Source organism: Ochotona princeps, chromosome 28, assembly GCF_030435755.1.
Source record: "Ochotona princeps isolate mOchPri1 chromosome 28, mOchPri1.hap1, whole genome shotgun sequence".
Lineage (NCBI taxonomy): Eukaryota > Metazoa > Chordata > Mammalia > Lagomorpha > Ochotonidae > Ochotona > Ochotona princeps.
The window spans coordinates 19,035,634-19,062,528 of record NC_080859.1 but is presented as its reverse complement, the minus strand read 5'-3'; the positions used below and the strand labels follow the sequence as shown (position 1 = coordinate 19,062,528).

Below are 26,895 nucleotides of genomic sequence, written 5' to 3'. Positions count from 1 at the left end.
AGACATTAGCATGAGAAGGTTTTTTTTTTTACAGCAATAAAGGAAAATATCAGTGGAACTCATTCTCAATAAGGAGGTTGGAAAAATTGCTCCCTTAAAATCCAGGGTAAAGGTGAGGATGCTCACCAGCATGTTCCTGTAACCCTTGTAGTGGAGGTGTTAGCATGACAGTCAGATAAACAGGGAAGTGAGTTCTAAATATGTTCAAGGTTTTGGAGCTTTTTAATTATCCCCGGGGATGTTTGTTTCTGCTACTTACACAGAATGGAAGATCCCTTGGCCCCTAGCAGTCAGAATTTTATTTTAAGGAGTGGAATACCTTTTACTCTCAGGCTGGCTGTCGCCCACCATGGTTCACTCTTGTCGCCCTGCGAATTTCGTTGGAGTGGTAGTTAACAGTGTGCTTTTTGTTACATGCTGGAAGCATCTGCCATCCACTTACTCTTCAGAACTGATGACAATGAATCATTGAAGACAGAGTCAAATGTTCAACTAAAAGCATATGTCAAGTATTACTTATTTGGTAAAGGAATATTAATGCCATGTTTAGATTCAGAATGATATCTTGTTCTACTTTCTTTCTTTTTTTTTTTTTAAGATTTATTTTTATTACAAAGTCAGATATACAGAGAGGAGGAGAGACAGAGAGGAAGATCTTCCGTCCGATGATTCACTCCCCAAGTGAGCCGCAACGGCCGGTGTGCACCGATCCGATGCCGGGAACCAGGAACCTCTTCCGGGTCTCCCACGCGGGTGCAGGGTCCCAATACATTGGGCCATCCTTGACTGCTTTCCCAGGCCACAAGCAGGGAGCTGGATGGGAAGTGGAGCTGCCAGGATTAGAACCGGCGCCCATATGGGATCCCGGTGCGTTCAAGGCGAGGACTTTAGCTGCTAGGCTACGCCGCCGGGCCCACTTGTTCTACTTTCAAACCCCTGAAATTAATACACATTTCATAATATATACTTCATATGTATTTAATCATGTTTTTGGTTATATGTCAGCACAGAGTAACAGTCATTCTGCTATCTATTCAGTCAAGAAATAAATATTTTTATTAGACGTCATTGGAAGTAGCAATTGCCAAGGGCTTTCCTAGGCTTAATCACTAAATTATTTTTTTAATTGAAGATTTATTTATTTTTATTGGAGAGGCAGATTTACAGAGAGACATAGAAAAAAAGATCTTGCATCCACTGGTTCATTCCCCAAGTGTCCGCAACAGCCAGAGCTGAGCCAATCCAGAGCCAGGCACCAGGGGCTTTCCCCAGGTCTCTCAAGCCTGTGCAGGAACCTAAGGCTTTGGGCCGTCCTCAGCTGCTTTCCCAGGCCACAGGCAGGGAGCTGGATGGGAAGTGGAGGAACCAGGATATGAACTGGCACCCATTTAGGATCCTGGTCCTTGTGAGGGGATGATTAGACAATTGAGCCATTGCACTGGGCCCTGAATTATTTGTTTTGTAAAGTTATATCCCAAGGACTTATTATTACATATGCAGCACATTTATACAGGGAGTGAGGCTAATGTAAGAGACAAACCTGTGTTCCTCCTATAGGCTTTCAATCAGAGTGGAGATTACAGGTTAATTGCCAGTGGAGTCACAGTACAGTGCAGCTGCTGCTCTCACCGCCTTGTGCAGAGATATGTGCTCAGGAACTTGTAATATGATTTTGTGTCTCCCATCTTGAGTTAAATTTTCCATGAATTCTAATGTTATACCCAAAAGGATAGCACCCTCTGTTTTATATTTTAGATGTTAGGGTTTTATCAAAGTACACATACTTCCTCATACTAATTTTTCTGATTTTACTAGATTAACCTTAATGGATGCTGAGTCTTACAAACATGCTATCCTGAAGGACAGTGTAGGACTGGAAACTTCTCAGAGAAGCATTTAAGTAGTTAGGTGCATAAAAAGATATCATTCCTTTTTGTTTTGTGTGCTTGGGTTCTTCGTGTGGATGTTGTCTCACGTCTGATTGCTCGATGTCCTGTGGGGATTGTTTGCAGACCCCCTACTAACATCAAAACCCATCAATGTTCAAGGACCCTATATAAAATAGTGTCAGATTTGCATATAACCTGTACATAGCCTCCATTTGCTTACAGCTGTCTTCAGATTGTTTGAAATCCACACTACAATACACGCTGTGTAAATAGTCGTTCCACTAGAGTGCGTCAGGAGAAGTGACGAGGAAAGTGCTCTGTTCGGGCTCAGTACAGAGGCAGCTCTCTCCCCCAGGGCATTTTCAGTCCTCAGTTGGTTGAATACATACTTTTTAACCTCTAACATCAAATTTATAGCAAATATAGATAGAATTCCAACTCCAGCTGCTCTTAAAGCAGAATATATAAATTGTTGTAGAGTGGTTACTTTTGATGAACAATTAAATTGTTTCACAGTTTGAACTCTTATAAACTGCAGGAAAAATCAAACCAACAAACAGAAATTACACTGTTTAAGAGAAGCTTCTGTAAGCAATAACCCTGACTAGTTCAGTAAGTATGCACATATTTAATTTGTAAATGTCGGCTGATTTCTCGATAAGGAAGATATTATCACCTGCTATCTCATCAATGCCATGTGAATTATCTGTCTTCAGAATTTTATTAATCATTTTCAGAATTTTCTTCCAGTAGTTGGTATTTCACAGCTTTAATGTGTAAATATACGTTACATACTTAGGTAAATGAGGTGGAGCATCTCTGTGTTTAAGAAATGTTGGAATTTCCCTTTCGATTAACAGCTCATGTCCTCCACCCCTTTCTGTTGATTTGATTTTGAAATTGAGTTTTTTTCTTTTTGATAGGTTTTACACCTTTATACTTATATTGACTAAGGAAATCTTTTTGCCTCATGTTTTTACTTGGGTTTGTCTCAATTTGAGCCTTGTACATTAATTTTAAGTGTGTGCTGGCTTTTCCGTGAATGTTTTCTTTAATGTATATATTGTATAACTTAGCAGTTTGTTTTTGGTGTCAAGTTTTGCCTTATGCTTAGAGTAAGATTTTTATAAAATTTTCTTTCTTAATTCTGATAATACTTTATTGTTTTCGGGATAATGGGTGTTGTGCATGACTTTCAGAAAGCAATGGTTGAAATTAAAGGCACTATTGTGAAGTCGGAGTATAAATTTTTCCTCCAGATGGATACTTGATTGTCCCACCCATTTATTTGCTTTTCTTTTTATTTGAAATGATTACTTTCTTTCCTCCTTACTTTCTTGATCTATGTGGTCTTTATGTCTCTCTCTCTCTTTTTAATGATTCACTTTTAATTTTTTTACTTGAAAATCCAAGTTACAGAGAGAGAGAGGGAGAGACAGAGAGGCCTTCCTGCTGGTTTACTCCATGCCCCAAATGGCTGCAGTGACCAGAACTGAGCCAGTCCAAAGCTGGGAGCCAGGAGGTTTTCTTTGTGGGGGAAGGGTCTCCCAAATGGATGCAAGGTTCCTTGGACTTGGGTCATCCTCTGCTGCTTTCCCAGGCAAACAAGCAGGGAGCAGGAATTGAAGTGGAATAGTTGGGATTAGAACTGGCACCCATAGGGAATGTGGGCACTGCAGACAGAGGATTAGCCTACTGTGTCACTGTAACGGCTTACGTCCTTGTTGCTGTAAGCTTCTATCCCAGTGAGCATAGACTATTAAAAAATAAGCAAATATTAAGTAATAATATTTTTTGTGATTTAAATCAGCAGTGATAGTTTTATGCTAGACATCAAGTCAGAGCTCTCTGGGTAGGTGACGTGTGCTGTGATGTGAATATCAGTAAGAAAGTTGCCTTGTGGTGGAAGAGATGGGCTCGGGTAGAAAGGATCTCCAAGGAGTGAGAGCAGAGAAGACCGGGCAGATTATGGTGTCAGAGCGGACAACAAGCAATCCACTGTTGATGTGGAATGTTCAGCCTTAACTAAGGAATTTTGCTTTTATCTTAGCTCTGATGGGAAACTACCCAAGAGCAGTGTTTACAAATTCTAACAGTCTAGGATGAGTCTTACTTGTTTTTTTCTCCTGCAAAAAGAGGAATTGAGGAACGTGGAGAATTAGCAAATCAAGTATGTTACTGTATATGGAAAAATACCTCCATGTACATGTGGCCCTATAACATATCTGCTTCCTTATAATATTTAAGGAAAAGAACCTTTAGAATTCAAAAGAATGGATAGAGTTTGCTTGTACTGAACAGAATTTTTAAAAAGCTTTTTTTTTTTCTAAACAGAATTCTTTAAAAATAAAACCACCTTTTGTTTTTGCCGCGTTTTTGGTTAGGGAGCAGACGTCCTTGGAGGAGGGAGAGATTCCCTGGTTGCAGTACAACGACGTGAACGAAAGCAGCAGCGATGAGGGCAACGAGCCGGCCAACGAGTTTGCCCAGCCGGAAGCTTTCATGTTGGACGGCAACAACAACCTGGAGGATGACTCGAGCGTGAGTGAGGACTTGGACGTGGACTGGAGGTAGGCGTGCTTCCTTCTTCACAGAGCACGTTGCTTCATGCTCGGAGCGCTCCGAGGAGTCTGATTTTCCTGTTACCCTCCCTGCTCAGCTTGTTTCCTGCTTCCTCTAAAAGGAGAATCCTTTCACTGACGTCAGCTCTCTGCGTATTTATCCTGCTATTTATGCGCTTGGGTTTCAGGTTCTCTTTTTAATATGTCCTGCAGCAATTAGCATAATCCATTTTAAGAGTCTTTTTTTTAATTAGTGAGTAGTAAATGAATGTAAAACCTTGTGACAGCGGGGGGGAGGGGTGATTCCCAGTTCCAACGAAACTACATCACATAATACAATGTAATCAATGAATAAAAAAATAAATAAATAAAAAACACACACACACACACAAAATACCTTGTGACAGCATCACAAGAATACAGTTTTCATTCACTGTCCTTTCTTTCCTTTCCCTCTGTAAAATAGGGAAATAAAATTGTGCCCTCCAGAGATGCTGAAAATACATTTACCTGATAATGACAAAGAGTAGTAGCTACAAAGCATTGCTTCAGATAAAAATGTGTAAGCGCTGTGGATTATAAAATCGTTATGTCTTTTGGTACAGTGCTGAGAATTTAACCATTCTGGTTTATAAAGTGTGCAGCTAGTTACTGAGATGTAGAAAAGATGCTTGTTTCAGCTAAGGCCTCATGTTATACTTCTACCTTAGACATGCCAGTTGCATGCCTCCCACACATCACAGAGTGCCCTGTCCCTAGCCCCAGGCTTGCTCGTCTTGCTGGTTCTCTTTCCCATCTCCTACTGGACTGTAGCTTAATTCTGAAGTCTCCTGTCTCCATCATGTGGAGGAATTCCTCAAAGTGTTCACCAGATGATGAAATGTTCAGCTGTTTCACGTGATCTGGACGTGATGGGAGCCAGTTAGGATTTCATATGAATCTTTCTCTGTTACACATTTGTAAGACTTGGTAAAAATATGTCTTTATGGCTCCATTTTGTACATTTTACAGGTGCACTAAGATTTGGCAGATGATTTTCTTGCTAGTATGGTTAACTTTATCCCATGAAGCTTGTCTGTGGCTCTAGTTATTACTTTGGGACTAAGTAAGACTTGACCTTCACAACATATAGAAGGTTTTTCTAAGATCATAATATGTATTTTCAAATAACTTTGAAAAAAAGGTTGTTCCACACAGAAATTTCAAGGAATAGTATGTTCTTTGAATATAATATAATATAAGCTTAAATTTGAACTTAATGTATTTAAACTTAGTAACTTAAATTTTTTTTTTTTTGGTTCTAATTCACTAGTGACCTTTCTGGATCATGATGTTGCATTGCGTTTTGAAAGACATCACTGATGATCTCCAAGTTTACAGAGCTTTAGAGTTTTGTTTTAATACAGAAAAACGATGGCTTTGATTTTAAGTTTGCTGTTTTGAATCTATACCTCATGTGATTATGTAGTACTGCATTTTTGTGGCATTGGTTAAAGTTGGTAAGGTGGAAATGTACATATGTGTGTATTTACGAAACAAAGTGACAAGGAGGTGGTCCATTTTGGGTATATCCTTGAAATGGCTGCAGGAGCTGGGGCCAAACCAGGTCCCAGCCGCAAGCCTAAAATTGCACCTGTGTCTTCCACACAGATGCAGGGGATCAAGCCCGTGAGGCGTTTTAACTGCTTTCCCAGAGCAGTTAGCAAGAAGCTAGGTAGAAAGTATAGCAGTTGGGATACAAATCAGTGTGCAGATGGATGCTGCTGTAGCAGGCAGCGACTTAACCCTCTGTACCACAACTTCAGCCCGCAAATGATGGCTTGATTTTTGTATTAAGATACCATCTCATCTAGACCACTAAACAAAAAAGCCACCGCAAAGAGTGTCTGAAAATTTTATTTCACTGTTATATAGCAACAAAGTAAAGCCTTTTGGGTCTATTTTAGTTTAGGGAAAGTAGGAAGTTATAGAAGTGTTGATAGACTGCCTTATGTCTTGACATGGTAGAACATGACTTCTGGATCTGGAAAAAAAAACATGGTTTCTGGATCTGGAAAAATTTAAACTCTACCATTATTATGTTTTTGTTAATATTTATTATCGGTTTATTATTATATATTGTTACCGTAACTGTCTTCTGTAAGGAATTAAGGTTGTAACCAGTAACCTAATGTGGTTGTGAAAGTTAAATCTGTGTAGATACAACTAAGAGTAAATAATAAAATTGTTTGAAATAATTACAAACTTATAGAAAAGTGACAAAAATAGCATGAAGAATTTCTACATATCCTTCAATAAGAGTTCCTAAATGTTTAATATTTTAGATTATTTACCTATTCTTGGAAATGCAGTGTCAGACAGAATTCCCAGCCCCTGGCTCACAGCCCGAATGTCTGCACAGCCAAGGCTGAGCCAGGACGGAGCCAGGGACTCAGACTTCATTTGGGTTTCTGCTGTGAGCGGCAAGGACGCTATTACTGAGCCATCCCCCTTTTCCTCGTGGGGTTTGCATTAGCAGGAATTTGAAGTGGGACTGAGAGTCCATCTGGGTTGTCCACATTAGCTACAGGGACCAGGGGAACAGTATTAGAATCTTTAGAATTAACTGATTATTCAGCAGTGGTCAAGTTAAAATCACGATAGAATATCCCAGTTGGTTTAGGCTGGAGATGAGGTGGATTTCCAGGGGATGCTTAATTACACCTACAAGGGGTTTCCTGCAGAGAAGGCAGGCCCTGCTTGTGTTGTGTTGGCAGACAGAACTCCACTGGCAGGGCAGAAGTTAGGAGTCAGAATAGTCCTTCAGAGACAAATAGAGCTCTAGTCGGCTGCTTCGCTCCTGAAATGCTTGCTGTGACGGGCTGGGCTGAGGCTCAGCCTGGAGCACAGTTCCTGACCTTCCACGTCAGTGAGAGGAAGCCTTACTCCAGCAGTCAGCCATGCCTCCCAGCATCTGCAGCAGGCGCTGCTCAGAGGCCAGCACTGCTGCTAAGGTGTGAGCTTCAGTGCTCTTGGCAATTAACACCTCAGACGGCAGTGTGTCTCCTGCATGGAGGAGGCGTTGTTTCTACTGTTGCTGGAATGTCTGTGTTATTGTCATCTCTGTGCCAGGCCCCTGTGCAGTCAGCTTAATTCAGTTCGCTCTACAGATGAGAAAGTCTCTTAAGATTTTTGCATTGTCAGGTCCCTGTTGGACTGTTTCTTTGTCTTTGCACTACAGTTCCAGGGTCGCGGGGTGGAGCAAGTCATTTTTAGTATCAGTTCTAACACCTGATTGTATGAGGATGTTCCTTTATACCATGTAATGTTTACTCATTTCCAGATACTACTATGCTGTAATCTGTTCTTTATAGCAATATTGATATTTCTGAGAAAGATAATTTTAATTTTAAAGGATTGACATCAGAACCATTTTGAGCTAACTTGCATAACTGAATCTTTGCTACAATGATATTCAGGTTCTGATAGGCTAAGGCACTCAACCGACGTTGCCTCTAGACTTTTAAATAAGCTTAGTTTAGGAGCTCTAGGGTTTATGAAGTAGGAGTGCATGGATGCAGAATGGCCCACAGACAACTAAGCATGGAGGTTGAAAGCTCCAGGGGAGTTCGGCGTTAGGTAGAGGTTTAGGGATTACCTGCAGAGAGCATAATTGGAGAAGAGGGTTGGGTTGTAATTTCCAAGGGAGCAAAATTAGAGAGAAGAGAACCAAGGCCATACTTAACAGTTTCCAAAGTGTGAAATGCTTAGTGTTTCTAAGACTAGAGGAAAGAGATGAGTATATGTTGGACTTGGGGTAGAAGAAGGAAATTAGGAGCAAAACGAGAGGTGTTGTTTTTTAGGGAGTTTGTAATTCTTTATGAAAGTAAAAATGAATTGCACATTAAGCTGCACAGTGATGAAGGAGGCCTCATTCTTAGAAAAGGTCAAGAGGAGAGTAATGAAGATGTATGAGAAATAAAATAAGAATTAAGTAATACAAAGTGAGAAAAGAGAGACTTTGAGTAATATTCTTCATAGTAATCTCATGGGAAAGAAGTGGGTCAGGAAATACCCTGAGTAGGGAACTGGAAGCCCAGGGAGCACTTTCCCTCGAGCCTGACGCCCTGAGTGCGGCAGCTGTGGAGCAACGAGTGGCATCTGCACCGCGTCGACGAAGCACTGAGCTTTTATTCCTCCTGCCTTCACTGGACAGTGCTCGACTCGAAAATGAACAAAGCGTGTGTGTTACTTACCGGTATGTTCGTGTAATTGTGTACTCGGCATCAAGTTTTTCAAGTCATAATTGGTTTTGTTGTTATTTTTCATGTTTTTCCCCAGCCTGTTTGATGGTTTTGCGGATGGACTAGGAGTTGCCGAAGCCATTTCTTACGTGGATCCTCAGTTCCTCACGTACATGGCTCTAGAAGAACGTTTAGCCCAGGCCATGGAGGTATTTTAGTCATTCTGATGCCTGAATTTAGATTGATGGGATACGTACTACTGAAAGTTTAAAGGTTTTTTAAAAACTACCTTTTTTTTTTCCTAAGGAAGAAGAATAGTTTTTTAATCAATTTAATAACAAATTACTGAATTTTAATAGTTTGTGTGCAAATTACACTTAAAGTCCTACCAGTTTGCCGTAAATTATGGTATTTCTTAGCTTTTATTACACAGAGGATGTTTTGATTCCATTTAGCAGGTGCACTTTTTCCTCTGTTGAAGTATGTAGAAACAGACACACCTATGGCTTCTAAATATTGGTGCAGTTAGAGTATTTGCTTTCTGTGCTCCCCCCACACAAACATGCTTTAATAAATGTGGGGCATGTGTGCTGCTAAATGTTTCTTGCCTTGTTTTCATTATTTGACTAGTGGAAAGACTTAAATATGTTTGCCTAAAGTCAGAAGCCGAAGTGTTTTCACAGTTGGGAACGTTTTTGTTCCAGTGACGTCTTTAAACCATTAGTAAAGTCTTTAAACTATTGTTTCCAAAATTGAGTGAGCACTACTGAATGAGCCAAAAGTTAGAGTGAGTAAGAGAAAGCTTTCAAGGAATGTGGTAATGCCACTTTAGGTTGCTGTGTTCTGAGATTAGAAAGTCAGTTTTTTATTTCAGTTGGGTGTTTGAGAAAGACAGAAATCTCATAACTATTGCCTTACTCTCAGATAGTTGAGGTCAGGTAAGGAAAGAGACAGAAAGAGTTCACGGCTGCTGACCGTGGTCTGCAGATGCTAGTGATGGCTGCTGCTGGGCCTAAGCCCAGAGCCAGAAATGTAGTCCAGGTCTCCAGGTGTGTGTCAGCAACGTGGTTACCCAGCCAGTCAGTGCTGGTCATGCCAGGGTCTAGACTGTCCCAAGGCGCACTGGAGCTGAAGCCAGGAATTGAACTTGACATTCAGATGTGAGATTCAGACATCTTAACTGCTAGACTAACCAGGAAGTCTAATTGTGATGAATTATAGAGCAGATAGATAGATTTCCATCCATCCCTACATGCACACAGGCACTTATGTTAACTCTGCTTGACTTCACATTCGGACATATGTATTATCTTCCATGAAAATCATTGTTCTTACTGTGTTTTATAGGGTTTTCTTTTCTTACAAAATGACCACAGCAGAAATATTATTTTACTAAGAGGAAATTCAGAAAGAACATCAAAAGACAGGGTATCATGAAAACTGTCCAAATTATTTTACCTGCATGTCCAAAATTCCGACTCATACAAAATAGAGTACACCTGTTCTGCAGTCTTATATGACGGTGTTTAAAAACTCTTAAATTTTTGTGCTGTGTTTATGAGTTTTCATGATTTGGAGATATCTTTAAAGAGAAAGGTTGAGAATAAAATAAGTTTTACTGTATATTACTAGTGGGACTATGACTTTGATTGGCACGTTGAAGGAAGATCCAGGGAAATTGGTCTTAGGAGTTTATACCAATAAGTAGACAGGAGCAGAAGGAATGAAGCAAGGACGTATGGTGTCCAGGAATGGAAGTCCGTAACACTGCTGGCTGCCCCGGCTTGGGAACCGAGTCGCACAGATGTGACCCGTCTGTCTTCTGAATCCTGGCTGTTGGCTTTCCCCTGCTGCGCATCTGTAACAGCTTCCTCACTTGTTTTATTGTCCTGTTTATTGGAATTTGCCTGGTACGTTTTACTCTGAGAGAATTGATATAGTCTCCAGAATTTTGGCTTGAAAAATCTTGTTTCAAGAGGCAGAATCCTACCTTCAGGACTTGCATCTTCATTCCTTTGCACATAAATGTAGTTCTTTGACTGCTGGTAGCACATAGGCTGCTGTGTCCGTATCTGTCTGCCTCAGCAGCATGAGCCTCAATAGCTGCTTATGGCCTCTTTGTAATCTCATCATTACAATTGTTAGACCCAGTGCTTCATATTAGCTCCCCTGAATGAGGAAAAAGCATGCTTTTGTTATTTGAGGTTGGAAATGAGTGAATATGTGATAGAGTGTGGTTACAGAGAAGCAGCATGGCACTTTGAGTGGAAGTGTATTTTCCCCTCAGATTTATTGTATTTGAAAGGTGGAGTGACAGAATGGCAGGGAGTGGGGCCTTCTGTTTTCTGGTTCGCCCCCTAAAATGGCTGGCTCAGATTCTTGAGCCTCGTCCACTGCCTCGGCAAGCTGGGTGGAACTGTTTCTCTGATATCAAATGCCAGCTTAGCAGGTGGTATTGACACCCTGTGTCACAGTGCTGGCCCCTTGAAGGCACATTGCACAGATCAGTTTGAAGAAAGATCACTTAAAATTTAAAGAAAACTAATTGACATTAATTCCCTTAATTCTACAGCTACTGATCTCTTGAGAAGTCTTTTACTCAGAAAGACACTTCCCATACTCTGGGGGTAGGCATAAGAGGGTTAAGAATGCACATTTTCTGTAATTATAGGTAGGCTCAACTTTGACAAGCTTAGCTACAGAATGAAAATAGTGAGGCCCCTGAGAGCAAGCAGAAGCCCTTCAGGAAGTAACTGTCATAGGAATATTCAAACGAAAATAACCAAGCAAGTCACCCTCCTCCCTCATACCTGCATTCAGTGTGAGCTATTCAACACTGGCATTAAATTGTTTGCTCTGTTTTCTTTACGGAACTTAATCCCATTCTTTATAAACTAAGTTCTGTTTTAATTCTTTGGAAGCTAAATTTTGTGCTAACAAAGGTTTATGCTACTTTAAAACCTAGATATATTATATTTGGGTTTATTTAGGCTACTATGTGGTTTGACAGACTAACTTTTGCAAAACACATTGTACTGCCTGAAGAAATAGGTAGATTTTTGTATTTTTATAGATTTTCATCGCAGTGGCTATAAAATGGTCTATTCTGCTCTAGTTGGTTGTGAGTTAAGATCATCTTAAATACATGTTAGAACCAAAGCAGTACATTAGTGTTACATGCGTGAAATTCCAGGTGTTTATTAGTTCTGCAGATATGCAGATAAACATCAGAAAGGAAAAGTGACTGCACTGGAAAGCTGATGTCTGTCAAATGTAGTTAGCCTGGATTAACCTCCCCACATGGAAGCCCTATAAAGAGTCTCTTTCTGTTCTGTGTAACACACAATACAGATGAGTTGCAAGCACTATTTTGAGGTGAAAGTAGCAAGTTAGAGAAAATTTTGTGATTATTGTTATGTGAGAGAAAAAGGGACCAGATCTTACCTTCCATTTCCTGTTTCCTGATAGGAAAGTTTAGTATAAAGAATTTATAATGAAATGAGAGTGACAGGGGATTGGTTGGCAAGAAATGTAGTTATAAAAGAATGCAGTATGATCAGAAGCACTTCAGGAGCAGAATGGTGGACTGACTGCTCTTCATGCAGGACTACCCATTGGAATACCTTAGGGGAAATCAGTAGTAAGAGGGAGAGAGACAGGAAATCCCAGAGCCTGTGCAACTGTGTCATAGAATTTTAAAAAACACACCTTTTAGTCACAATAAATAAAAATGCAGTATATTCACTTCAGCAGCACATGTACTAAAATGAATATAGAAAAAAAACATACAGGGAAGGGAGCAGCCACCACCCATTAGACTAAAATAGCACACCTGAGAAAGGCTGCACTTCCATCCCCAGGGTGAGATCTTGATGAAAATGACAAAACGGGGGCTTTCTGGATGGCAGCAGAGTCACTGTGCTTTGTGCTGGCAGGACTTGCTGGAGTTCAGCCCTGTAGGGTGGCGGGGAAAGCTCTTCATGGACTGAAACCTAACTGGAAGCACTCAGCCGTGGATCCTGTCCCAAGTGTGGTCCCCAGGGCAGCTCCCAGGCACATTGCAAGAGCTGATGGCTGGAAAAGCAGGCATGCGTGGTCGGAGTCCGGCATCTCTGCTCCAGCGTAGAGGCCTCAGAGCCCGGAGAAGCTTATGGCAGATGCGCCAGGTTCACAAAGCTGTTTTCTCCCTGGAATGTTTTTTTCAACATCCGGAGTGAGCAAAGGCAAACACTGAATCAGGGTTTGGACTGGAGAATAGTTCCATGGCTCAGCTCCATGTCACAGAGCTGGTGGAAGTGGTGACTTGGGCTTTGAGGAGCAGCAGTTTGGTGCAGTGTAGTAGTCGCTGGTAATACGCATCTCTTTGAATACTTGGTTTCCAGATACACCTTTCTACATACTATTGGGCCCCTAACAGGATACAAGGACTCTAACAATTGAAAAGGCGTTCACTCTTTCTCCAGAAGTGAGCACACGGACAATCCCACGAATCATTTTCTCTGGTACTGGCTGTACTGCTCACTCCACAAATGTAGTCACAGCCCCACAGTTTTCTCTTTATGGAAAGACTAAATTGCAGCGTTAACTTCCACTGTCTTGTGTATGAAATGGAAATGGGAAAAAGGAAGTGAAAAATGGCTAGCATGTACAAATAAACAGCATAAATAAACAAATAGGAAACACACAAGGCTGCTAGTCTTTGTTTCTGTATTTGGTCGTGCAAATATAGAAGCTCTGGTGGCGCTGTCTGAGATCCATTTTGTATTCCCTGCACTCAGCCAGTGGAGTAGGATTCTTGATTTGGAGACCGAAACTTACATTACTTCGGCAAGCATGTCCTCAACTTGCCTTTTCTTGGCCGGATACTCCTTTGGTAACTTTATTGCTGGCCCTGGGAGGACTAAGCCATGTGGCTGCAGAAGGGGAACAGGCCACTTTCACTGGTGAGGGAACTGTAAGTGACTTGGAGATGCAGCATTGTCACTCATCCGAGTTCCACCGTATCTCCCCATTCCAAGTGTGAGCTCTACTCTAACTGGATGTTAATAAAGCTTTTAAGAAATTTCATGAAACAAACTTTTACTTTGATTTAACAGTCCACATAATTAAATTTTTTGCTTGGTTTTCAAAAACAAGAGCTTTTTAGAGCTGTCATGGACTCTGGTTCTCATACTGTCTTGAGCCTGAGAGTTAAGACAACTGTATAGTTTTCTCTGTAAGTGTATGGGAGTACTTAATCTGTTGGACATGAAGGCACAGTTTTCATAGGTCATTACTGCCATACAGTGAAGTGCAGCAGTAACCTGGGCTCCTGAGAAGGAGCCCCAGTTGGCACCACACCACAGTCCACAGTGTTGATTTGATGAATTGTGATGCCACCACAGTTGATAGTTAATAAGCATCACATGCCCATTGGCAAGAACTAAAACACCAAGGTCAAGACCAGATGCTCAGTGAAGCCTGACCTCCAGTCCTGTGCTTGAAGATGTGTGTCCTGAGAGCACTCCCGATGCTGATTGTTCATCAGTCTTGGCTCAGTCACCGGGAAAAACACACAGTGATGTGAAGAGGCAATTACAAGAGGAGATTAAAGTAATGAGGGATTGGCTGGTGGGAAGAGTACAGGTCAACAGATTCAAGGAACAGCTTCTGCTGGTGGAACCTTCCATCTCCCTCCCCAAGGGGAAGGTGCAGACCTTGCTAGCAAGGATGTAGCTGTGGCTCATACAGGAGTGTCTATGGTGCTGTGCTGGTAGAACTCGCTGGAATCCTGCTGCTGGGCCACCAAGAGAGACCATTCGCAGGGAGGTGACTAACTGGAAACGGTGTGCCGCAGATGAGAGCCAGGGGATGGTGCCTGCACTGCAGACATCAGGGTCGCTGTGCTGGACATGGTGTTGCCCCTGCCCAGAAAGCCCAAGGGAACAGCACCCTCTGCTGATAGAGGAAAGTATTGAAAAGCCTAGATTTATTTTCACAGAGCAGAAATAGAAGGTGAATTTGGGGCTGGGAGGCCACAATTCAGTCATGGGCACATGGTTTCTCTTTTTTGCAGTATCTGCAAATGCAAAGTAAAATTTATTATTCAGTGTTTTAAATTATCTGATACTGTTTCAGAAATAGTATGTGCTAAAGCTTAAAAAGATCATGTTTGTCATCCCAAAGAACACAGTGTGAGCTGGCAAGTGGAGTTTCTCTCCTGCGTGGGAAGTTCAGCTTTTTGTCATTTTGGTACAACAAACATGCAACTTTGTTTTAACTGTTTTGAAGTACACACATGTTGTTCTGAAGAATGGCTCCTCAACATCGACTCTGCCCAGACCCTGATAGCCACCATTCTGTTTCTTGTTGAGTCATGAAATTATTGTACTGTCACTGATTTGCTTTCTGTGTCTGTAAGCTTCTTCCTCATCACATGTGTTCGAAGTCCCCTTTTTCACAGCTGAATAATATTCCAGCATACAAGCATACTAGGCTTTTCTTTATCTGTCAGTGAACACTCAGGTTGCTCCCTCCTTTGGTTCTTGTGAATAACACTGCAGTGAACCTAGGTACAGAGTCATCCGAGTGCTGAGAGGTAGAGCTGCTGGATTGCATGGTAATTCTGGCTTAACTTTTTGAGGAATTGCCATACTGTTTTCTATTCTCCCTGTACAAGAGGCTCAGTTTTGGTAGTTGCCAAATCTGTCTCGACTTTTAATTTCATCAGAGAAGTGTTAAGCTGGGTGAGTGCTCAGGTCTTTTCCAGCTCTGGTCTTACAATGCTATATTTAGGATTCTCTACCAACAGGTGATAATTAACCTGCCCGTGTGTGCTAGCAGCTCAGTGTGGTCTGGGACTCTGGCTTCATGGAGGAGAGGATTTACACAGTCCCTGAAGCATCACTAGGACTTAATGACCGGGCAAGGTACAGTAGGCAGAAGCACTAGGAGCAAGCCATTGTACGTGTGGCACGTACACAGACGAAAGCCCTCCTTGCTGTTCTTGTGCAACTGGGGCCAGGCAGGTGGCTGACGACTCACTTGAGATGGTCATCTGATAGGCTATCCTTCCCATCCCTGTTAGAGCAGTAACTTTATACAGACATTTGAACCCTTTCATGAAATCCACACCCCAGGGAACTGAGTAATAACTCATGGGCTTCTCACGTGCGGACTTGACCCTACTAGCAGGAGACCAAGCCATTGGGCCATGCATGATTTGCTTCAGTGCCTTGAGCGCCTGGAAACATTTGCCTCTTTGTAAAAGTGAACCTTTCTCAAGGGTTTACTTTCATCTTGTTGATGTCAACAAGGCTCAGAAGAAGTTCAAGGAGTAATAAGTTTGGAAATACAAATACGATGGTCAAATAGAGCGCTATTGAGGCGAGGTGGATTTTTGCTTGGTGCGTGGGAAAGCAGTGTTTGTGTGGTGCTTGTTCCCTGTGGAAGGGGCCAAGAGAGCAGGAGCCTGAAGCAAAGGGACCTAATGGGGAGAATGAAGGCAGATGTAACTGAGGGTCTTTAGTTTGGATTTTTGTAATTTATATTCATTTGAAAGAGACTGCAGTTTCCCCATCAGCTGGTCGACTACTGCAATGCCCACAGCAGCCGGGGCTGTCCCAGGAAGTCGGAAGCCCGAATCCAAAGCAGAGTTGAGGCCTGACCTGGTTGGTGTAGACATCCCAGAGGGTCCTTAACTGGCACCCCAAATGCCCACGCCATAAAAATACTTTCAAAAATGGTATTCCATTTCTGTTTGAAGGTATTTTCTAACAATTCTAACTGTTCTGCAGACGGCGCTCGCGCATTTGGAGTCCCTTGCAGTGGATGTCGAGGTGGCCAATCCCCCGGCCAGCAAGGAGAGTATCGATGGTCTTCCGGAAACCCTGGTTCTTGAAGATCACACTGGTAAGGACACAGTTCTCACGCTGCTTGTTTGAAATGCACCCCAACATGAAATACATGAAGCGCTGGACTGTTAGGAGCTTTGATTAGATGTTCCATGAAAACCACATGTGGGCAGACTTTCCCCCAGGAGAAACATGCTGTTAATTTATCGAGTGGCCGGTTAAGACGACTGTTCACCAGTCAACTTTTGTACCGAAGCAAGAGTTTACAAATTCCACTTGCCAGGGTACTAGCCAGAAACGTGGCTTCCCCATTAACCCCGCGAGGTCTGCTTCTCTGTCTCTGTGTGTCTTGGGGTGGGGGTGTCTGGGTCTGTTGAGGTTGAGCGTGTGACCGGCGGCCCCTGCTCGCTCTTGCAGCTATCGGGCAGGAGCAGTGCTGCCCCATCTGCTGCAGCGAGTACATCAAGGACGACATCGCCACTGAGCTGCCTTGTCACCATTTCTTTCACAAGCCTTGTGTCTCCATTTGGCTTCAGAAGGTGAGCTTTAGATTTTCTGTTTTAAAACAGTATTGTAACGATTTCTCTTGTAAGCAGTGGTCTCTTCTTAAATCATTTAATTAAGCTGCATATTTATAGTACTTCATAGTTCACTGTTAAAACTGGTTGCCTTTATGATTTTACAGACTTGCGATGTGGAACTATTTTACTTGACTAACATTTTCTAAATAACAAAGACAACAGTAACTATTTAACATGGTTTTAATCACTTTAGGAAATGATTTCATATCTGAGAAATGATTTTGGGCTAAAACAATGAGATTTTTTCATTATAACTCTGAAGTGTGGTGTTTTCAACAGTATCTCAAGCAGAGAAATCACTGGTACAGCTCTGAGTACTGTAACCATGAACAGGTGTTCTAGAATGGGTGGTTGCTGCAAATGTGTGTAAGACAAATATTTACCTTGGAATCTTAAAGTGTATCTGAACTAGTTGAGAAATCAAAAGTTTTTACTGAACTTTCTCTGTGGTCTCTTGTTACCTGAAGGATGGTTCCCAGCCGGCTCAGAAGGGATTCCCAGATCTCCCCAAAGCGCTGGCTCTCGGCTGCCATACCCTGTCCCTCCTTCTTGACTCCCCTCCGTTGCCTCTTTTCTCCTTTGCTGTCCTCTCTGTGCTGTTCCTCTCCCGCAGCTGCCACTTCATTTTCTCTTAAAATTGGCTGAAATCTAATGTAGAAATGTTGGCTTTTCTATAGCAAAACCAAATGCAGCTTTTTAGATAGCTGACAACATGTATTATTTGATAATGTGCATGTCCAATTTGTATTATAGTTCATCTTCTCATTCTATAAAACATTACACACATTTTTATTTTATTCTCTTCATTGCCACTTCTCCAGCCTCCTTGTGTTCTCATCCTGGAGTGTGAATGTCCACACTTCCTTCCAGTTATTTAAACTCAATACTAACATTTGTGGCGCTATGGGCTTTGTGTTTCTCTATTAAAAAAAATAGGACTGCTCTACATTTTTCTTCTGTACCTGCTGTTTCTCACACCCGTTCTTGGGTATGTTTGGGGTTCTATTTAAACTTTCACACTTAGATTACGTAGAGTGCTTTGTGCTCATCTTAGTTAAGGTGGAAGCTGGGCCATTGATGACAGGTCTCTACATAGTGGTTTTCTCGCCGCCTCAGCAGAGCCCTCAGTGAGGAAAAAGACGAGATTTGCGATGGGACAGTCCCTCCTCAGGTGACCTTCGCTGTGATGTGGCACTGGTCCTGAAGTTATGTTTCTAAGAGAACTGCTTGCCCTTTCCCACCTCCCTCCCAAGGCTAGAGCTGATGTATCTTGTTATTTAGAAGATGCCTAAACTTTTCATCTGTTCTTGGATAAGGCTTACTGTGGTGCTGTGGACAGTCTGAGACCCATCTGTGCCGCTGACTGTGTGCCCTGGTACAGCGGGGCCACAAGGTGAAGGTGCTGGCACAGTGACGTGGTGCAAGCAGTGTTTGTGCCTCTTCATCTCACGTGAGACAGGAACAATTTGAGGTCATGGCTGAACAAATCTCAGATCCTCAGGAGGATCTGCACTCTGATTCTTTGCTCGTCCTCCGTAGTGGCATCAGGAGGCCCTTCATCAGGGCTAACGGCCTTGAAGCTACGCATAGGAGGGGAAGGAGTCTGTCTGGAGTCTGAGGTGCAGAGCAAGAAAAGGTTAAACTTCTTTCTTGTGTGGGTTTGAAGTTTAGGAGGAGAGTGGTGGTGGCTTTCGTTCTTTTAACGAATGCAGCGGGTCAGGTGTTTCTGCTGGCTGACACTGTGCTTTTTCTCCACAGTCGGGGACGTGCCCTGTGTGCCGCCGTCACTTCCCGCCTGCAGTCATCGAGGCTTCTGCAGCTGCTTCCTCCGAGCCCGACCCCGATGCCCCTGCTGCAGGCGACAGCGCTGCAGAAGCCCCCTAAGCCCAGGCAGCTGAAATGCGATCAGTCTATCCAAATAAATCCGCAAATTCCTTCTAAAGCTGATGTGCAAATAATTATATATTAAATATATTGAAATTGCTATATATAGTATATTCCCTAGTTTAGAAAGAGAATATTAACCTTTCTAAACTACGTTTAGGTTTGCAGAAAGTGTTCAACGTTTTCAAGCTGAATGTTGAAGCAGTGCATCCGTTTGCTTTAGTTGAATATGTTGGTGTTCGTTGTAAAGTCGACCTTAGCAGCTCCTCTCTCTGTGGCCCACGTGATCGGCTTTGTCTAAAGTACCGCCACAGAGGGACTCTGATTAAGCTCTCCTGTTGCGTCAGGTGTGAAGGCGGTGGTCCTAGCAGTAGTGGGGCTTGGCTTCATTAGAAGGAAGGCAACTCTAGAGCATGCTTTGTTCCTGGTCCTTTTGCTTTTGCTGCATCAAGCCCACTTGGTTCATAATATTGAGAAGGTTTTTTGGGGGAAAATGTCTGCTTTCCCTTCTTGGCTCTAAGTTGGCTTTTCAGAATGCCAAACCAAAGAGCATTGCAAAATGTTTAAATGTTAGAGGTAACCACCTGAAATGGTTTGGCACTAAAATAAACGGTTTAAATAAACACTGGATGTGCTTAGAGGAATGTCAGTAAAGTGAACGTGGGAACTCTGGGCACCCTTTGCTTGGTGCAGTGAGATGCATGAGCTGGCCTTGGGAAACTCTGTGAACACACATCCAAAGCCTGTTTCTGCTTGGTCACGGTTACACTTGAAGGCCCAGAACACGCATGGCCTGCTTGTTAGCAAGTATTAGGTAGTTGCTTTATGATAATTTTGGTTCTGAACTATTTTGTAAGGGTTTGAAAGCTTGTACAGGGTCCCCTTTGTATTTATAAAGCCCCCAGTAAGATGGCACAGCTGCTCCTCCAGGAGGTCACAGGGACAGGCAGGTACAGACGTGGGTGTGATGGTTCCGCAGCAGCGTGAGGGGGCGCTGCCTCTAGGCTATCCCACGGAAGCTAGGAGAACCGGCAGGGGCACCCTGAGCGGCTCTCCACCCACATGCACCACTGATAACGTGGACACCTCAAAGGAATGTTTGTCCACCTTCCCAGGGCAGAATTACATGTTTGTGTAATTTCTCTGAATATTTGAATTCTGTCTCTTTTCTCCATTCTTAAAGATAAGTGAATTTTCACTGTTGGCACATTTGAGGCTTAAATATAAAGAACCTAACACTTGCATTCTAATTTTGCATATATTGTAAATGTGTCTGGTATTTACAGCTAAATGCTGTGTATCCTTTTATGGGTAAAACAAAAGTGAGCATTGCATGCATGTATGTGGTGAGTTTGTAATTTAGGGGTTCCTCGGGGCTTCTGTGACTTTGGAAATGCCTACATCCAGGCCTTAATGTTGCATTAGCTAGCATGTGTTCTTCTGATGTATATAGTACTGTTGTACAAACTAATCTCTGCTTGTTTTCTACTCTGTGACCTTTCCATACCACATTTCATTGAGGATCAGTTAGTGTCAAGGAGTCAAATCAGATGAAAATTAATTCTCATGTGTATATTGTGGAAATCCGTAGCTAGTATGGTTTTGTTTGTTTCTTTTCAAGTAATGTTGACCAGTTGCCACACAGGTTAACTTACACATTGCCAGAGTTCTCCATAATAAGCCACACATTATATTTAGGCAGGAGTAAGGGACCTTGGGTTTCTTCTAGGTAGCAGCTGCCCCAAAGGAAAATATTCTTCTTTGCTTGTTAAGATGTAGTTATTATCTGCCAGTTGTTGCGGCTTTGATTCCAAACTCAACCAGCAGCGTTGAGAGCTGAACTGGAGAGAACTGTTGTCCTTTTTGCTTCCATCTGTTCCCACCCCTCATTCTTGGCTCCCTGCTGTCTGTAAACAGCTGCTGTGAAGGAGAAAAGTTGAACAAGAGTTGGCTTCATTTTTTAAAAAAGAGAAATTGTAGAGCCTAGGGTTTTTGTGATAACGAGCTGGTGTATAAGCTGAGGCTGACAAGTTCAGATCGTATTGTGTGATCTCCTCTGGATCCTCCTGAGAAAAAGTTAAGAATATATGAAGGTAAATTAGAAATAAGTATGGATATGAATAAAATATCATTTATCTTATTTCTCTATTTTATGTTGTGACTTGACCTAATTTTATTTTTTGAACATTTTATTGTAATATGAATGCTGATATTTAAATTTAAAGATAGATCCATGTGGTGTTTCTTTTGTGTTTCTTGTTTACACTAACTCTTTAAGATTATTTGTGATCTGGATTTATATATAAGCTGTTAAATATATATGAGTTGTTAAAATGGAATGCAAGTTTTTCAAAAGGCCAGGTCTAAATGTAATGATTGGTTTATTGTTCTATAACTTCAGCCCATCATTTTCTGTGTAAATCATAAACAATAAACAGGATATACTCAGTGGTCATTTCTAATATTTAATTGTGCAAGCGTATCACTTCTGTGTTACCCATGAAGGCCTTTTTATTTTGTTTTTGCTTTAATTTGAGAGGCAAAAGGACAAAAACCAAGATCAAACTCATCCATCAACTCACTCCCCAAGGGCCAGCAGTGGTTAGGGCTGGGGACTCAATCCAGGTGTCGCTCATGTGTGGTGCTGCCTTCCGTGGTTACATAGTAGGAAGCTGGAACCCCGGCATTCCTCCAAGACGGCGCGTGGACTTCCCAAGCAGTGTCTTGACATCTGGGCCAGTCACCCATGCCACCTTCTGTAAGTACTGAGAGCTAATAGCAAATCTGAACTGTAAAATGGGACCCCGAGCATAGAGGGTTAGTCCTTGAACTGTGACATAGAAGGCTCTGGGGGCAGCTGTTCAGAAACGGCTAATGGAAAGGCTTGGGAGGGGTGTCCCTTGGCCCCTGCTGTTTGTCACAGACCTGTGCGTGTTAGCAGAGCCTGGTCTCCCCTAGCCTGTCTCACTTGAGTGGCTAACTAGGCATGGGACTGTTACCCTCTCTGCTGTTTAAAGTCCTGGTTTACAAAGAATTCAAATACCTCATTACAGAAGAGTCAGTTGGGTCCTGATAAATTATGTCTACATTGTATCGACAAAAGCTAATCATTTTGTTTAGATACCTCAAAGTTTAGAATTTTGAATAAACACTTGGTTGAGAAGTCTCCAGGCTAAAATTACAATGGCACCCTTGTGTAATCGTATCACCCTTCTCATACAAGCAGCACGGATGAAGTCACTTGACGCCCTTACAAAGCATGGATTTCATTATAGGAGAGTGAGTGGCACACATGTGACGATGTGGATGTGGCCCTGTTCCATGTCCTTCCTCCCTCAGGTTTCAGACTTGTATGAAATCTTAGGAGAGACATCAATTCCAGACAGACCTGAGGTTGGTTGGCTGTATATCTCAGAACAGAACACAGTTCTTCAGTGACCTAACTGGAGCCGAGTTCAGGAGCACTGTTCATGTCATGGTGCTGCTCGTGGCTGTTTGCATTGGTTTAGGCTGTTATTGCCACCATCATCGCTTAGAAGGTGATCACATCTCACTTAACCTGAGCAGGCATTCTTAGCCACATCCACACCTGATCCTTTTACCGTTTCTTCTTAGCCAAGTAGAAGGAGGATATTGAGAAGGTCTTTCTGCATTCTGATACCTCCTTTTAAGCTTGTTGCGATTTTGATAAAAACTGAGCCTTGGTAGTGGCTTTGTCCAGGTTAGTGGTCAATGCTGAGTTGAAGATGGAGGAATCCAGACCACCTCCAGGAAACCACTGTAGATGCCCCCGAGGTAACTGATGCTCTGTCGAGTACTTTTGATATAGTTGTTGAAGCAACTGGCAATGGCCACGTGTATCCCTTCATTGTTCCTAAAGAAGGACACCTTAAAAATTGCCTCCCATCTGCATAGGATCGGATGTGATGTCTTTGGATGTAACCTTGTCTGCAAATAAGATAGGAAGCAAAGTCGCTGCAAATACCTCATTCTTGGGGAAGCTAAGCTACCTCCTATTGGCTACTTACATCCCATCTTTAACAATCCATCTTGGAATTTGGCATGTGATCTATGTCAAATTCATTTGAATAGTTTTGACATGACCATGACTCTGCGTCTGTTTCCAGTTTGACGTAATGAGTCTTAACTACATGCTCATTAATACTGATGGACATGTGTAAAGGCTTGGGAAAACATGAGTATTGTATTCAAAAGTCACCTAAAAATACTTTGTGGTTGGTTTCCATCGTGTTTTGTAATATTAGTTTATGTAGATTGACATGACACTTCAGATGAAAATCTTAGAAGCACCTCAGCAGTTAAGATCTTGATTTTGACCGAACTTTATTAAATTATCTTAATTTCACTAAAAGTCACCAGGCCTGGCTAACACCGGTAGGGAAGGATGTGGCCATTTGTTCTGTCTTACATCTTTAGGTTTACAGCTAGTATACAGTTTTTATGATGAAAATGAATAGGGAAAGAGATCTTCATCTCACACTTTTAGAAACATAGTACTGCTCATGCCAGCATGGTGGCTCCACAGGCTACAGCACCAACATCGCTTAGGGTACCAGTTCTAGTCCCAGATGCTCCACTTCTAAGCCAGCTCCCTGTTTTGAACTGGAAAAGCAGCAGAGGATGGCTTGGGTCTCTGTATGTGTGTGTATATACATACACACACACCTATATATAATGTACTGAGTATGTGAATACACACATATTTACTACATTTTACCCACTTTAAGAGATTCTGTAATCCACTAATTATTTTCCTTTGATTAGAACAACATTTTTAAAATCCATTTCTAGTAGAATAGTTCCTGTTTGTGAGTTGCTTACTAGGTATCACGCGCTGTGGTGTTGAGTGGGCTCTCTGCCTTAGCTAATGTTCCCTGGTGAGTCAGGAAATCGCAATGCCACTCCAGTGCAGGTGTCTGCTTTGTAATATGTCCTCTTGTGCGCCAAGGGACCCATGCCCCAGAAAGCAAAGCTCCAGTTCAGTCGTGTCACTGGGGTTCTACCAGACTCACCCGCAAGTTCAATAACGCTGCAAGCATTGTCCCAAGGCGGATGAAAGCATGAAATGTGTGGGCCAAATCTATCAGAAATGGTTAACTCCCTGTATGAATAATCCAGAGAGGCGAAGGGGAGGAGGCTGGTCACTAAAGCATTTGTCTTCCCTGAAAAAAAAAATGATCTCAGCAGACATGGAAGTAACTTTCAAACGCACTGCAGAGAACTCTGCCTCAGCCATTTTTTTCTTAGCAGTCCCTGTGGTATCCACGGTGGCGGAGACCAGGGCCTACAAGTATGGAAAAGTGAGGACAGTGCTGGGCTTGGCAGAAACCGTGCTCTTCAGGCTGGTAGGACCTGGGCGAAGACAGGTGTGATGGGAAAGGGGCAAGTGTGCAGTTCCTGCTGAGTGTTATGCCAGATCCACTGCCCGGGAGAAGCCCTGTCTTCGTGGGTCTCCGTCCCAGGCAGGCAGCACTGCGGTGGGGAGTCCTGAGGGTCCAAGCACCCTCAAGAGTAGCCACACCCACAGGAAGCTTGGCCAGCATTGCCAAAGCCCCGTGAGGATGCTGCGTGTCCACTCAGAGACTGTTGAGACCGGATGGAAATGAACCATGCGAGTGTGCATTCCATTAGTGCACTTGTGGAGGAGATGGTGGTTTGGCCAAGATCACACAAGCAGCCAGTGGGGAGTTAGGGCTTGAAGTCCAGTCCTCTGACTTCAAACACAGCCAGACGCAGTCTCTCCCCACACCACGAGCTGTACCCCGCTTTGCCTTTGCCAGGATCACTCATCATGCTCTGTGGTCACGAGGGCAGTGGCCAAGGCCAGCCTGGAGGCTGACTCAGGGGCCTCCTTGTTCTGGCTCCTCGCAGGGTTCGGCCAGCAGGGGGCCTGGGCAGAGCTTGGGAAATACTCTAACTGTACCTGCTCTTCCTGGATTTCTGCAACTGCTCCACCCCATGGGAGGTCAGGGGCTGACTCTGCTGCTACTGATCTTGGAATTTCTTCGCTGGTTCCCAGTGTCCACTGGTATCAGGCAGATCTAAGTGTATTCTATTCTGGATTAGGTCTTGGACTCACTGTTTGCTCAATATGAGCAAATTCCACCCTTTCCCTTGGTGACTTTCCATGGTGCTATGGCTTTCACAAAGAATTCGGATGAAGCTGCTCATTGTCTTGGGGAGTGAAACAAGATGTTCACAGGCGTTGCAGAATTTAGCAGACTTGAACCATTGCTGGCAGTTAAATGTTTTAACAACAGTAACATAAAATGTCATTTCGTGAAAGAAACTAAAAATACTTTTTCAAAGCATATACTGTGCACGAGCTTTTTCCTACTCTGGGTTGCCAAGCTGTAGGTGTTGAAAATTCTTCAAGAGATTTAGTCTGTCATGTTTAGATGGTGGGTGGCACAAGAAATTCTAGGTTTAAAAGAAATACAAGACATTTACTCCATTGTTCTCTGTTTTTAAGTGTGAACTGTAGAATGCTGGATGCAAGTTTTTCGACTGGCAGTAATCAAAGCTAGTTGCCAGTCCCCACAGATGGACAGGTGACTTGTGGAATGGAATTCCCCAAACCATCCGCTCCTGGCACTCAGACCACTACCTGATCACTCTTGCAAATGGAGGCCACAAAAATACAGTGTTCTCTGTCAAACACAATCTTAGAAAAAGCTGAGGAAGGTCCGGAGGATTGGGATTTCTATAGGGAAAAGCACAAAGCTATTTGCATTTGCAACATGAACCTCCCTGAGGAAGAGAATGCTATGAATGAAAATCTACAGGAGAACGAGGGGAAGAATTGCTGAATGGGCTCTGGGCCCGGGGAGTCATCTTCCACTGACAGTAACTTAAGAAGCATTTGTCTGCAGCTCCCTGTTGTTGACAACCATGGAGCTAGGGACACCCAGGGGGCACCTGTTACTCTATGTAGGGAGAACAACTTTCTTTCCTTGTGCCTGTCAGGCTGCCTGCTCTCCCTCATCTTCCGGTTTCCTTGTGCGATGTTATTCAGTGGTCTGTGATGATAGTGAACCCATGACACTTCTCCAGGGTGGGCACAGCTCACAGAACATAAAGTCTTTGGTATTCATTGCTGTGGTGAGATGTGGATCTTATGTTCAGTGAGGTGGACCGGGCCATCTGCCTGGGGTGTTGCTAAGCAATCAATCCCCTATAGGAATTGCTAAGCAGAAAGCTTTATTCACCTGGATAGTTTCCTTCCTTAGGGCAGGCTTTTGATTCAATGGTTAAGATCCTGTTTGGAACACCACCATCCATATCAGAGTGCCTGAGTTCCAAACCCAGTTCTGCCTCTGATTCCGACATTTAGCTAATACACATCCAGGTGATGTCTCGAAACCTTGGGTCCCTGTCTTCCATGTGGTGGTCCTGTACTGAGCGCTGGGTTCCTGGCTTTGCACTAGCCCAGCTGTGGGTATTTTAAGTATTTGGGGCGTGAACCAGCAGGTGGAAGATCTGTCTCTGTATTTATCCATTTGTCTTCCATGCATAGGCATATGAAAAATAAATTACTTTTAAAAATATTATTTTAAAGACAGAGTAACAGAGAAAGAGAGAGAGAGAGAATCTTCTGTCCACTGGTTCACTCTCACCATTGGCCTTAGCAACCAGATCTCAACCAGGCCAAATCCAAGTGCCAGGAACACCACTAGGATTCCTACATGACAGGCAGTGGCCCAAGCACATGGGCCATCATCTTCTGCCTAGGCACTTAGCAGGGAATGTATTGGAAGCAGAGCACTTGGGACTGCCAGTGTTGTAGGAGGCAGCTTAATGTGCAGTGCCACAACACCAATGTTGCAGGAGCCGCGACAGCAGGAGTCTGTGACTCCAGTTGCTCAAGTTTGAGTATCATCCCCAAGAGATGTGGCGGATCCTTC

General features: G+C 42.9%; 1 protein-coding gene across 2 annotated transcripts in view; it reads left to right on the top strand.

The window, feature by feature from the left end:
• PJA2 (praja ring finger ubiquitin ligase 2) overlaps window positions 1–21,434 on the top strand; it is a 63,941-nt gene extending 42,507 nt beyond the window's left edge. For both annotated transcript variants that reach the window (XM_058656417.1, XM_058656418.1), the window contains exons 6-10: window positions 4,274–4,459; window positions 8,771–8,882; window positions 16,449–16,563; window positions 16,923–17,044; window positions 18,845–21,434. In XM_058656417.1, coding sequence (XP_058512400.1) covers window positions 4,274–4,459; window positions 8,771–8,882; window positions 16,449–16,563; window positions 16,923–17,044; window positions 18,845–18,970 — 661 coding nt within the window. In that variant the 3' untranslated portion in view covers window positions 18,971–21,434. The remainder of the gene's footprint in view (window positions 1–4,273; window positions 4,460–8,770; window positions 8,883–16,448; window positions 16,564–16,922; window positions 17,045–18,844) is intronic.
• The last annotated feature ends 5,461 nt before the right edge of the window (window positions 21,435–26,895 follow it).